Genomic DNA, 13,443 nt, shown 5'->3' on the forward strand with positions numbered 1-13,443 from the left:
AGGTCTCAGTCTTCCTCAATGATTTCCAAGAGTGTAAGAAAGGTAGGTTTTCTGTAGGACTCAGGAAAACATAACCCAAAAGGCAGACTGTCCCTGTTTAAATGCCTGTTAACTAACACATACTACATGCTCTTATGTTTGACAGGATGTTAAAATTAACACGACGGCTTTCACTCGAAAAACCTTTAAAGGTTTTATCCTCTTAAAACTTTCCCATTTTATGGCTGTTAACGACACTTACTGTTTCAATGGAGTGTTGTATTCTCATTTGCTTAAGCTGTGAACACTTCCAATATTAAACTTGCTTCATCATTGCAAAAAATGCATGCTCTATATGGAGCTGTTGAGGTTGTTTCTTTTGCCTGTGTGCTTACTGGCTTAGGGTGCCTGAAACCGCTTCTTGCGCGACCATTCCGTGCTGAGCGCACGGCAGTGCTGTGTTAGTGTGCTGCCCAGCGCCATCCTGCTGCTGATTGTGAAGCACAAGCAAGATGGAGAGCACCTTTGCACCGATCCGTACAGTTTTTTGTATGGTGTCCATGGTATCCTTTTGAATGAAAGCGCCAGTTTCTCTCCATATGACGTTGTCTGCCTTTACTGTGGTTTCAGTTCCAAAAATTTGTCTGTTTCTACAGGGACTTTGCATGCTCCATAGTGCTCATACACTAAAGTATCTGTATGCTTAAGTATACTTATGGAAATCATATTCGAAAATTTCTAGACACTCAACCTTTTTCATAGACTAATTTGGTGACGTACAGCTGTCTTGCTTTGGCTCTTCCCAGCTGGACAGGTCTGACAACGTTGATGCTGTTTTTTCTGCACCAGGTGGCTGCCCTCCAGGATGAAAGAAACAGCTTGGTGTCAGAAAATGGGATTATGAAGGACAGGCCAGAGCAATTAGACTCTCTTGATGATCCAGATACTGCAGTGACAAAGAAGTATTTTCATGCACAGCTGCGGCTGGAACAAGTGCAAGAAGAAAACTGCAGGTATGAAATGATTTCTCTCAGAAATCCCTCACTTGTCATGTCAAATCTATGCTGAGAATTCATGGGGGCTGTGCTGTGCCGTGGGTTCCCGCAGCCGGCCCCGGTCCCGCTGCCGGGAGCTGCAGCTCCCCATGCCCAGGGGCCTTGCCGGGGTCCCACGGTGCAACTGTTACTGAGTCGATGCATTTACTGGTGTGAACCATCAGTTGTGAATCCTGGGACTGTTCCACCTTGCATGTGATGGTTTAAAATGATTGAAATTTGCTGCTGGTATTTTCCCAGGGACCCTTTTCTTCACAAGGCTGTTGAGTGAAGCAGGCTCAGCTGTGCACTGTGTGCTGCTGGAGCTCACCCCTCTGCCCCCCGGGCACACCAGCCACTCGGTGATGCCAGGCAGATAAACGGGGAGGATTTAGCAGGTTCTAAGAGGCAGGACCTATGACTTCTATAGCTACAAGTACAGATGATTTATAAAGGGGTCTGTCAGAGTGGAGAGCATTGTGCTCCATGTGGGTGTCACAGTGTTGTTGTTGTTGTGACACACCTGGACCCAGCCACAGCCTTCGATGGTTTCCCTGCTAGTTTGCCTGTCCTGCCAGGGTCAGTGATTTTCATCAGTTCTGTAGGAATTGCCTTTGCTGTCACAGTGCCAACCTCTCTGCCACCAGAGAGCGATGCTGCAGGGACATGCTGTGCGTCTGCCTCTGCCCGGGTGAGCTCGCAGCCCCCTGCCCCCTTCCCGAAACATGGGGCAGGGCTGAAGGCTGCAGCCAGTGCTGGAAATGGCCTGTGACGGTCTTCACTTTGCAGAATGCTTCGTGACAGAAGTGTTCTGGTAAGGATTTATTGATGTTCATGAAAGACGTGTTGGAGGAGTATTTTTTTTAATGGATTACGTGTAAGGGACAACAAACTCACAAACTGCTGGCAATTAGTACTTGTATGAATATTATAAAGCAAAGGCTGTTAGTGCTCTTCTACAACTCCCAGCCACAGCCTGAACACTGCAGTCTGTAAAGTGTTGCTCATTCTCTTGCCACTGCAAAGAGTGGCCATTCATCATCAAAGATGGGAAGGCCCATGCCCCTCATGGATTTACAGTGCCTTATCGCAAGATTAAGCACCCTGGCAGTCCCCAGGCTGATCACCTTTACTATGTGATACAGAGTGCAAAATCTGCTGTTTAATGAAATTATTTTGCAGTTGCTCTAAAAGAAACCAACAAACCTCTCAGCCTCTCCCTGGAGCTGGGCGGTCATTCCACCCACCCAGAGGAGCAGCCAAGGGCTCATTTACAGCATCCATGACAAAGGATTTTCCCTGTGACAAGGGTGGTCAAGGCTGCCCTGCCGAGGCACAGCACAGATCTTGTAGGGCTTCGGGCTTAGTGTGATGCCCATCTTGAACTGTAGGTTGAGCGTGGTGTCCGGGGGTGCCTGGAAGGTGAATTTCTGGAGCAGAGCCGTGAAGAAGAGGAAGAGCTCGGTGCGGGCCAGCAGCTCACCCGGGCAGGAGCGCTTCCCTGCGGAGACAGTCACCCATGGCATCCTCAGCCTGCGCTGGCTGCCCAGCTGCTTTTGCTGCCACAACAGCCTCTGCCTTCCCTTTGCACCACAGCCCAGGCATGTTACCCCCTTTCCTGGATGAGTTTTGCATCCATACTGAGCTCCCCAGTAATGGCATTAGCGTTACAGCATGGGGTGCATCCCCAGTTGCAGGACTTTTGAGGGCACGTGTGTGTAACCATATGTACAGGCATTGAATCTTCCCCTGATTGGATAAGCTGCGCTGACACACACGTTCTGGATGTGCCCATGCTGGGAAAATTGGTTGGTTTGAGCTACGACAAAGAGAGGGGACAGACAAGGTCTGTGATGCTGGTACGGGAGAGAGGGGTGGTAAAAGGAATGTCCCTGGAGAAGCTGTTGGCTGGGTCCCCTGTGATGGCAACAGTGAAACCTGTAGTGACCTCAGCCATGTGGGAGCAGGAGCCCAGGGCAATGCTCTGCCTTGGGGAAGGTGTTTCCAGGGTCTCTGGCATTTTATGGTCTGTTATTCATCCTCATCTCTCTCGTGGAGGTGAAGTGGGACAAGAAAGAGCTTAGAGTGTGGTTGTGGTGCTTTGGGGTGGCTGTGTGAGCACTGCCTGAGCAGCACCTCCCAGGCTGGGGCCAACATCTGCCATCAGTATTTTCCTCTGTATCCTCACTCTGCAGTGGGAAGACTCATCTCAGTACAAGAGCACAGAAGCACCAAATTCCAGCAAATCTTACCTATAGAAAATGGTATAAAAGCCTCTCTTCTCCAGAACTGACCATTCTTCAGGAAATGCCTGGGATTAAATATGTCGGGAGTTTCCCACTCGTTTTTGTCAAACATCAGGGAGCTTAAATTTGTGAACACACCAGTGCCCTAAAAGGAGAAAAAGAAAAGTAAATTGCACTTTCTGTGTTACTGAAAGCAAGAGAGGCAACTTTATATTCCAGTCTCCTCTCTATGAAGAGCATCTATATTCAAATTCTGCTGCAATCATTTGTCCAACACCCCTGCATCGTTGGATTTCCTACTTCTTGTGTGTTTGGAGGTGCAATGTTTATAGACGCATGTTTTTCCCTCATCAGCATCATTTTTATCTGCTCTAGTCTTGGACCCAAGTTCCTGTAAAAGCTGTGAGATGGGATCTGTGTCTCAATGGTGTGTGCAGTGGGGGTGTCACCCCCAGCACTCTGCACCACTCAGTGTGCTGGAGAACATTGTTTGGATGGCAAAAATACATATTCAATGGGAGTGAACGGTGGCCAGGGCAGAGTCGCTCTGTCTCTACTCCTGTCTGCACAGGATGGACCTGGCCCAGTGAAACGTGCCTGAGGAACAGGGAGTCTCTTGCTAAAGTCTCATTGCTAGGCAGTGGGGTTACCTTTGGTATATAGAAGCCATCCACGACCGTGTCCTTCACCGTCATTCTTGGGACACCAAAAGGCACGATGTTGCCTTTCCTCTGCACTTCGTGGATGACGGCATTGGTGTAGGGCATGTTGCTCCTGTCGTCCAGGGCTGGCTGCCGTGCCTGCCCGATGACCGCGTCGATCTCTGCTTGCACACGGGCTGGTGGGAAAGAGCAGGGATCAGACAAGGTACAAGGAAAAAAAAAAGACAAACTTTTGGAACAAGGTGGGGCAGTTGCTGTGACTGTCTCTCAAGGACTGACCTGGGACACTTTCCACTGTTTGCACCTCTGGTGTGCATGGAGATTTCTAATTTCTCTGCCTCAAAAATAAAATGTCTCGCAATGTCGCGTACACAGAAAGCATGGAAAATCTTTTGCTAATTGTACCTTGAATTTCTGGGTATGTGACCATATACAGCAGAGCCCAGCGGATGGTTGTTGAAGTGGTCTCAGTCCCAGCAAACAACAAGTCGACTGCACATGCCACGAGGTTTTCCTCCTGGAAGACGCCATCACCCTTGTCCTTCACAAAAAGATGTGTTAGTGCTGCACAAACAGCGAGGGCTGCCCTGACACCAGGCTTAGTCCACATCAACCCCAGGGATTTTGGCAGAAGCTGCTGGCCCCCTGCACCTCCATCCTCTTGATGGGTGCCCTGAACCTGATGTCCATCCTAAGATCATAACGGGCCACAGAGGCAGCTCAGATGGAGAATCTGGGCTCATTTCTGATCCCTCTGGATTTCTAAGCCCTGCTGCAGAGGGGTTTGCTGTGCGGTGCTGACCTTGGCTATCTCCTGCAGGTAGCAGTCGATGAAGTCCCGGCTCTCTGAGGGGTTCCAGTCCTCCTTGTGTTTGTCGATCCTCTCTTTCACAAAACTTTTCATCAATCTCCAGTTTTTAAAGATGGTTTGGTGGGCTCCGGGTAAGAGCTTTACTATGGATGGGAAAGCACTGTACAGCTTTGGAGAGAAAAGGAGAGAAACAAATTAAATAATGGATGGATCAAGCCCTTCTGTTATCAAAACCTGAGGAGCCTGCAGTGCCACACTGCCGTAAATCGATGGACTTGGTGGAAAGAGCTGAGCTCCAGGAGAGCATGACAAGGGATTGGTATTCCTGTCACAGAGAGACTCATGCACTACCTGGCATTACAGCAGGCAGGTTGGCAGTTAATGGGCAGGAAAGGTGATGTTGGGTGAGAGAGAACGACAAGAGCATTGCACAGCTGGAAAAAAAGGCAAAAATATTTATGGGAATAGCAAATGACGAGAACATTTGGTGATGAAAACACTATAGGTTTTGAGATTGACCCCAGAGGAAAAACTATGGCACTGCAGAGCGCACACTGTCCATGTTGGTGGCAAGAGGGTGTACCAGGCTCATGATGGCCCCATGGAGGGCAGCAGTCTCGTTCATCAGCCGCAGCAATTTTTGGAAGTCCTCATCATGGTATTCAAAGCGATTGCCAAAGGTGACTGAGCAGATGATATTTGAAACAGCATTATTGATTTTAAAGTGAGGGTCGAAAGGACTCCCTGCAGAAGGTAAAGGGAATAATCAATTTGCTTTGAGTCTTACCAGAAAAGAAGAAAACACAGCCCCATTGTGCAGCAAACATCCCACCCTTGGTCCCAGTTCAGTTAGACTATGCAGAAGTTTGTTTACGTTGGAAAGCCAGGCCTGCAGAAGAGCAAACATCATGTGAATTCATTGGAAACACTGGTGCTGACACACAGATGGGATGTTCTGGAGATCTGCAAGAGCGCAGTAGGCTGAAGGTGGGCTATGAATAACCCTCTGGGGGTTACCCAGCTGCCTTCACCTGTCAGTCTGATGGAAAATCACCTGTAAAAGGGAGGCGGGGTGCTGGCAGCGTTCTAGCATCGCTTCTAAGGTGAGACGTTTTTCAGCATGCAGTGACACATGTGTGATATTATAAGGGGCCCTACTAGTTTCTGTCCTCATCACAGATTACGAGGACCATGGCACTTACCCTGCTCATCCCCAAAGGCATCCACGAGGTACCGGCACTCCTCCTGGATGCGCTCCTCCAGGCTCCTCTTCCCCAAGCCAAAGTTTCGGAGGGTGGACAAGGTGAACCTCCTCTGCTGCTTCCACAAGTGCCCGTTGGAAGAGAGCAGTCCTGCCAGAGACATGACACTGTGAGCCAAGGCAGATCCCTCCACTGAGGAGAAAAAGCTCCAGGGCTCTGCCTTATGTCCAGCCGTGCTGGACCTCTGCATGGTCACCGCTTTGATTTTATGGCTGAGATATGTGTCCTGAGGGAGAACTCACCCCTGTTGTTGAAGACCTCACTGTCAAGAGGCACTTGAGGGCGATCCAGGAAGTTTTCCCCTTGGTTTACAAGAACTTCTTTAATCAGGTGTACACCATTTACGTACACAAACCATTCAGTGCCCATCTGCAAGCTGAAGATGTTTCCATATTTTTCAGCAAGCTGTGAGTGAAAGGAAATAAATAGGAGTTGCATTTCCAATGAGTATGTCCATTGGGCCGTGGATGGCCTGGCAAGGGACACAAGTGAGAAAGGAAGCTGAGAGCAGGAACTGGGACTGGGTGTTTGTGCAAGTGTCTGCTTGTCTGTATATAGTCTTTTTTCTCTCCTCTTTTCCCAAATCACTGTTCAGTAGTTGGTGTTCTTTGGCCATAAATCAAACAAAGTTCTCCCGGTTTGATTTTTCAGTCCTGTGTTTTTCTAGCTTTTGTTTCTCTCCCTCCCTTCCCAAATACCCTTCCAGTGCCCAGTCAGACCTATGGGGCTCCTATAGCTGTGACAGCACCCGTGGTGCCAGGCTGTGCCTTTTGCCCAAAGGATCGCTCCACAATTGTCCCCTTCTTCATGCCCAGGCAAACTTCATCCACGATGCTGCTGACTGAGGGCAAAGGTCCTGCCCGCCCCAGGGTGAGCTCCTGCGAGTCCTCCTGGGCCATGGGGCTCGGGTCAACCCCCTCCCTATGTTGCTAGGATGGTGTATCTGCAAACCTCTCCATCTCCTTGCCTGTGGTGTCCTCCAGCCCCTTACCTTCTGCATTATGATTTTGGGATTGTTGAAGTTCATCAGGATGTGCATGTGCCCCACAATTGGGAGATAGAAGGGGTGTGGAGGTAAGCTCTTGGGCTTTCTGTGCTTCATGTAGTCAGCAACGAGCAGGAAAACGATGAGGAAGACGAGGAGTGTCTGGCAGGAGATGCTCTCCCAGAGGAAACGCAGCATGGCTGGATGGTGGGGCTGTGCAGGGACGTGTCCTGCGGCAGGTCAGGGCAGGTCGTGCTCACGGGGCACCACGGAATCCCCAGGGACAGGGGCAGATGACACAGCTGTGGGCACAGACACAAGACAGCATGGAGCGGCTTTTGCTGACCTGGCCTGGAACCTACGTCTGGACTCCTGCGTACCCAGGTTTCAGGAAGGACCATTTGCAAACACGAAACAAAACATCCCTGCTCTTCTTTCCCCCTCCCACTGCTGCTTTACAAAACCCTGCTGATCCACATCCTTATCTAAAGGAGAAAAAGGAGCTTTGTGGGGCCGGGATTAAAACCTTCCCGCAGCCTCGCTGTGCCATTCCCACGGGCCCACGGCTCGTCGCAAGCCCTGCTCTCTCCTCCCCGTGGTTTTCTCACCGCCCATTTCCCAGCATTGGCTTCATAGAGCAGGGGAGGCTCCAGCTGCTCTGGGCAACTCTTTTCTCGTTTGCAGATGTTTGTCAACTAATACAAGTAGCCCCAGGTCAGTAGGGGCATCTGAAATAAGCTTGCGCAAACCTTTCCGAATGTCTCATGTACGACTTCCGTTTCGGTAGCTTTGGGTCACGCGGGGAGGAAGTAAACAGCCGTCCAGAGTCTGCAGCCGTTTCCAAGCAGCGTCATTTCCTGGTCTGTGCAGACAAGTGCACGCAGAGCAACCTGGTCCTGCCTTTTCTACACCGCACAACAGGTTCAACAGCCCTGGTGTAGGTTTTATGACTCATTGGAAGCTGGGAGATTAGTTACGAATTCTCTGGATGTAGTAATGATAGAAGTTTGTTCTCTCTCATGCAGGATGAGTACAGTAGCCATAAAAGGGTGGTGAATTTTGAGTTTAAAAAAAAAAAAAAAAAAGGCTGAATTTTGTACGGAACTTAACTGCACTTACATAATGAGTGAAATGAGTGCCCCCTGTTGGGCACTCTCCTGCATCACTACGCTCCTGAGATGGTATGGGTATGATACAGAAAAACTTACCAAATCAACTTCTGGCTTCCTTGTCTCACCTGGGATTAGTTTTGGTATTGAGTGCCAAGCCCTTCTGTATTGCCAGGACTGGGGCTCTCTGGCCAGCCCAGAAGTAAGACTTCTTCAGCCTTCTGTGGAGCTTTTTGAAGGCTTGGGGAGCAACTGAATTTGGAAGCATTTTAAATTATTTTAAAAATTATGTTGATAGAATTAATTAATTCTCTCAGATTTGAGGTCTAGCCCAAGAACTTCTAACTTACTGCTCTCACTGTTTCTTGTATAAGTGGTCAGGTAACTAAACCACCAGTTAATTGGCTTTCAAAACTTGTGGGTTTGCCACAACGATATTACAGAACTCTTACTAAAGTGCATATCTTCATTGCACTAAATAATTGATAGGTGTTTTGCCTATATTTTTTTAATGCTGTCTATTTTAGATTAAATGTTGGCTTAATCAGAGAAAAATCTGGGCTTCCAAGTATGGGAAAGGTCTTTGGCTGCAGTGCATCGAGTGCCCCTTCCCCAAACACACATTGGCACTGAGGGCTGGAGACAGACATTGGGCAGGGTCTTTGCTGGCCCAAGAGAATCACGGTGTGTGACGTCTGGGTTCCATGTATGAAGCCCTCTAACAGATGAGTTAAGGACATCTGTGTTGTCTAGGCATCTTCAGATTTCCTAATCTGACCAAGCTTTCCCTCTATTCTCTCACAAGCAAATAATTTTATTATATATATCCATGTTTAATGTTTAAAAATCTTTCCCTTCCACAAGTTTTACAGTAACAAACTTTATGAATAGACCATTTTCTCTGGATAACGTACTGAGTCCATATTTCTTACATGATACCAGATTTTTGTGTTATACAGAAGCAGGAGTCCACTTTCTCTCTTATTTTTGGGGCAGGCTGCTGCAGCATATTTTAGGTTGTGCAGTCAACTGTGAAAGGAAACAAGGTACGCGCTATCTTAATCTGTTCAGCAGCCAGCAGACTGCCTCAAGTGATTGTTAGGGTGGAAGAGATGTAGAAAGTTTTCTTTCTTATGTATCAAAAAGTCTCTATTGTTAATGTGTTGCAAGCTTATTCTAAAACTGGAGTTCACTTAAACGGATAAAATATCTGGGAAACATCTGAAAATAAAACTCAAACTTTGCTCAGGGTAGATTTAAAAAGATAATTTGAAGGGTTGTGGATTGTTCATACTTGTTAAAATATCTACCGCAATCTAAAACATACTATTCAAATGCAAATCAAACACATTAAAATAAATACTTATATTAGAAAGTGCCTTTTGGTATCTGCAGAGGCTCAAGACTGAGGAATCCTCAGAGTGAGTCTGTTAGTAGAACAGGTGCGATTCCTGGGTCGTCTGAAACATGCATCAAAGCGTGTCTGGGAAGTCAGCTGGCAGGCTGCACTGAGAATGAAGATGCAATTACTTTTTCCCATTAAGTTTTATTAATTAACTCAATTGCAATCTTATTGACTCTTTGAAAAGAATATACATATATAAAGTATATATATGCATATATAGATGTATGTAAGGAAAAGGAACTATGTGAATACAGATCTCTGAAAATCTCCTTGCTCTATTAGGCATAACGTAAATTTGTTCCCCTAAGAGATTATAATCTCTTATGATTCTCTACCATATTACTGGATAATAATGTTGTTGTTTAACGATTGTGCTCTGTATTAAAAGAGCGCTACATGTTCTGAGAGAGCTTTGTAGGAACAGTTTCTTCTGGATCTTTGTGCAAATGGCATGTCATGTTACCCAAGCCATTAAGATGAACATTGCCAGGAGTCACTACACATTCTTTTTCACAGAACACATAGAGAAGATCATGACCCTTGAAGAGTCTGTTCAACCTGTTGTCATGACTGCCCTTCAAGAGGTGAGTAATAATTCACAGCCTAATGCTGTCAGTTGAGAAGACAAATAGCCATTTGTTTGTCTTGGTGAATTTGTTCATCCGAGCAAAGTTGGGGAATATTTTAAGTGCCTGCCTAAATTATCTGGGAGGATCAGGACCAAGAGGCCCAGGACTCCAAGCAAGGGGTTTTGATTTTAGTCTCATATACCCAAACATGTAACTTGTGGACACAATAAATGCTTAAGGTTTCCTGTTTCACCCAAGAAATGTATCTAGTTGCAAACCACTCATGATACTGGAGTCAGGTTCTGAAGTTTCTGTCCCAGTGCTATAGTCTTGGACCCACAGTTAAGCTGATCAGACCTGTTCGTGAGGCTACACTGCTCTGACAGAGCATTCCAGCGTCTGATGTACAAACTCCCAGCTGCATCTCTTCTATTCTTGCCATGCTGTGCTCTCCCTGCCATTGCAATCTGTTCTGAGCTCACAGCTCAACCGTCACTCACATCTCTGAGCTTCAGGACCGTGAAGCAGAGTGTGGAGGAAGGCAAACACTAAACGCTGACTCTCTTGAAGGAAATGTGATGTGTAATTGCACCCTCATCAAGTTAACAGTGGTGTTGGCAGTGGACTTTAAAACTTGGATTCGAATTGACTACATAATCTTTAAAGCTATAAATGCCCTGTTGGGAGGAATGAATCTATAAGCGTCTTGTTTGTTGTATTCCGACTAATCAAACCTTCTTCCTGAAGAAGGTCTAAAAATAAAGCTGTAATTCCTGAGTAAGAAGTAAAGCCTTTAATGGTTAACAAACATACTGTGCATATCTTTGTACTGGAGATCAGTGAGAGCTGTGTTAGTGTTCCGTTGTTTGCTTAATGGAAATGAACGTGACACAAAGAAGCTATTAAATTAATTAAGTGAAGTCCTGGTTCACTCTGTTTTGACTTGACTGGGGAGGCAGCAATAACTTCAACAGATCACAGGTTCATCCAACAAGATGTTACTACTAACTTGGTTCATTTGAGGAAGGAAAAGAAAAAGGCATTCTAGATTTGTTTAAATATTTTACCAACCATGAGGTGCTATTATTATTGTTGTTATTGTTATTATTATTATTATTGTTAATCTGATTCGATATATTGATTGGATATAAGGTAGTAAATACAATTGGTGCTCAGTAGACTGTGAATTTACAGGTATTGAACCTTTAAATCGAACGCCTTTTCTTGTGGCTTCTTTTTGTAGCTCATGAGCATGGAAATAACAGGTCCTTCCACAAGTGAAAAATGACTGAACCTAGAAAGCCAGTACCTCATGAAGTAGTAGATTAATTACTGCTTTATTTTTTACATCTGTTTAACAGATAGGTAGACTTATAAATATTAACCCCATCAAACTGATTCTTAATATTGCATACTCTCTAGGTTATATCTGATATTTAATCAAATCATGTCACCATGATACGTTGGGTTTTTTTTTTCATTTTTATTTATTAGAAGCCCTAATATTGACTGGCACTGCTGAATTAAACTAATTCTTAATAAATTCACTTGTAAGGTCTCAGTCTTCCTCAGTGATTTCCAAGAGTATAAGCAAGGTAGGTTTTCTGTAGGACTCAGGAAAACATAACCCAAAAGGCAGACTGTCCCCGTTTAAATGCCTGTTAACTAACACATACTACATGCTCTTATGTTTGACAGGATGTTAAAATTAACACGACGGCTTTCACTCGAAAAACCTTTAAAGGTTTTATCCTCTTAAAACTTTCCCATTTTATGGCTGTTAACGACACTTACTGTTTCAATGGAGTGTTGTATTCTCATTTGCTTAAGCTGTGAACACTTCCAATATTAAACTTGCTTCATCATTGCAAAAAATGCATGCTCTATATGGAGCTGTTGAGGTTGTTTCTTTTGCCTGCGTGCTTACTGGCTTAGGGTGCCTGAAACCGCTTCTTGCGCGACCATTCCGTGCTGAGCGCACGGCAGTGCTGTGTTAGTGTGCTGCCCAGCGCCATCCTGCTGCTGATTGTGAAGCACAAGCAAGATGGAGAGCACCTTTGCACCGATCCGTACAGTTTTTTGTATGGTGTCCATGGTATCCTTTTGAATGAAAGCGCCAGTTTCTCTCCATATCACATTGTCTGCCTTTACTGTGGTTTCAGTTCCAAAAATTTGTCTGTTTTTACAGGGACTTTTCCTTTGCCCGCTCCATAGTGGTCATACACCAAGTATCTGTATGCTTAAATATACTTATGGAAATCACATTCGAAAATTTCTAGACACTCAACCTTTTTCACAGACTAATTTGGTGACATACAGCTGTCTTGCTTCGGTTCTTCCCAGCTGGACAGCTCTGACAACGTTGATGCTGTTTTTTCTGCACCAGGTGGCTGCCCTCCAGGATGAAAGAAACAGCTTGGTGTCAGAAAATGGAATTATGAAGGACAGGCCAGAGCAATTAGACTCTCTTGATGATCCAGATACTGCAGTGACAAAGAAATATTTTCATGCACAGCTGCGGCTGGAACAAGTGCAAGAAGAAAACTGCAGGTATGAAATGATTTCTCTCAGAAATCCCTCACTTGTCATGTCAAATCTATGCTGAGAATTCATGGGGGCTGTGCTGTGCCGTGGGTTCCCGCAGCCGGCCCCGGTCCCGCTGCCGGGAGCTGCAGCTCCCCATGCCCAGGGGCCTTGCCGGGGTCCCACGGTGCAACTGTTACTGAGTCGATGCATTTACTGGTGTGAACCATCAGTTGTGAATCCTGGGACTGTTCCACCTTGCATGTGATGGTTTAAAATGATTGAAATTTGCTGCTGGTATTTTCCCAGGGACCCTTTTCTTCACAAGGCTGTTGAGTGCAGCAGGCTCAGCTGTGCACTGTGTGCTGCTGGAGCTCACCCCTCTGCCCCCCGGGCACACCAGCCACTCGGTGATGCCGGGCAGGTAAACAGGGAGGATTTAGCAGGTGCTAAGAGGCAGGACCTACGACTTCTATAGCTACAAGTACAGATGATTTATAAAGGGGTCTGTCAGAGTGGAGAGCACTGTGCTCCATGTGGGTGTCACAGTGTTGTTGTTGTTGTGACACACCTGGACCCAGCCACAGGCTTTGATGGTTGCCCTGCTCGTTTGCTTGTCCTGTCAGTTCTGTAGGAATTGCCTTTGCTGTCACAGTGCCAACCTCTCTGCTACCGGAGAGCAATGCTGCAGGGACATGGGTTGGGTGCTGTGCGTCTGCCTCTGCCCGGGCTCACAGCCCCCTCCCCCTTCCCGAAACATAGGGCAGGGATGAAGGCTGCAGCCAGTGCTGGAAATGGCATGTGGTGGTCTTCACTTTGCACATCATCTTATGACAAAAGTGTTTTGGTAAGGATTTA

General features: G+C 46.4%; 1 protein-coding gene across 2 annotated transcripts; it reads right to left on the reverse strand.

Moving 5' to 3' along the window:
* Positions 1 to 1,822: 1,822 nt before the first annotated feature.
* Positions 1,823 to 7,778, reverse strand: LOC136002608 (cytochrome P450 2J4-like). 2 transcript variants are annotated; one of them, XM_065657832.1, is made up of 10 exons: positions 7,729 to 7,778; positions 6,986 to 7,281; positions 6,237 to 6,399; positions 5,935 to 6,084; positions 5,316 to 5,476; positions 4,724 to 4,900; positions 4,327 to 4,462; positions 3,910 to 4,097; positions 3,266 to 3,404; positions 1,823 to 2,514 (listed from the first exon to the last, which is right to left on the reverse strand). In XM_065657832.1, the coding sequence occupies exons 2-10, from the start codon at positions 7,175 to 7,177 to the stop codon at positions 2,285 to 2,287; spliced, it is 1,536 nt and encodes a 511-aa protein (XP_065513904.1). In that variant the 5' UTR covers positions 7,178 to 7,281; positions 7,729 to 7,778; the 3' UTR covers positions 1,823 to 2,284. The 2 variants fall into 2 exon arrangements, with proteins under 2 accessions (XP_065513904.1, XP_065513903.1); XM_065657831.1 differs by lacking the exon at positions 7,729 to 7,778 and adding an exon at positions 7,588 to 7,698.
* Between the last annotated feature and the right edge of the window lie 5,665 nt (positions 7,779 to 13,443).

The sequence above is a fragment of the Caloenas nicobarica genome, chromosome Z (assembly GCF_036013445.1).
Source record: "Caloenas nicobarica isolate bCalNic1 chromosome Z, bCalNic1.hap1, whole genome shotgun sequence".
NCBI classification, from domain to species: domain Eukaryota; kingdom Metazoa; phylum Chordata; class Aves; order Columbiformes; family Columbidae; genus Caloenas; species Caloenas nicobarica.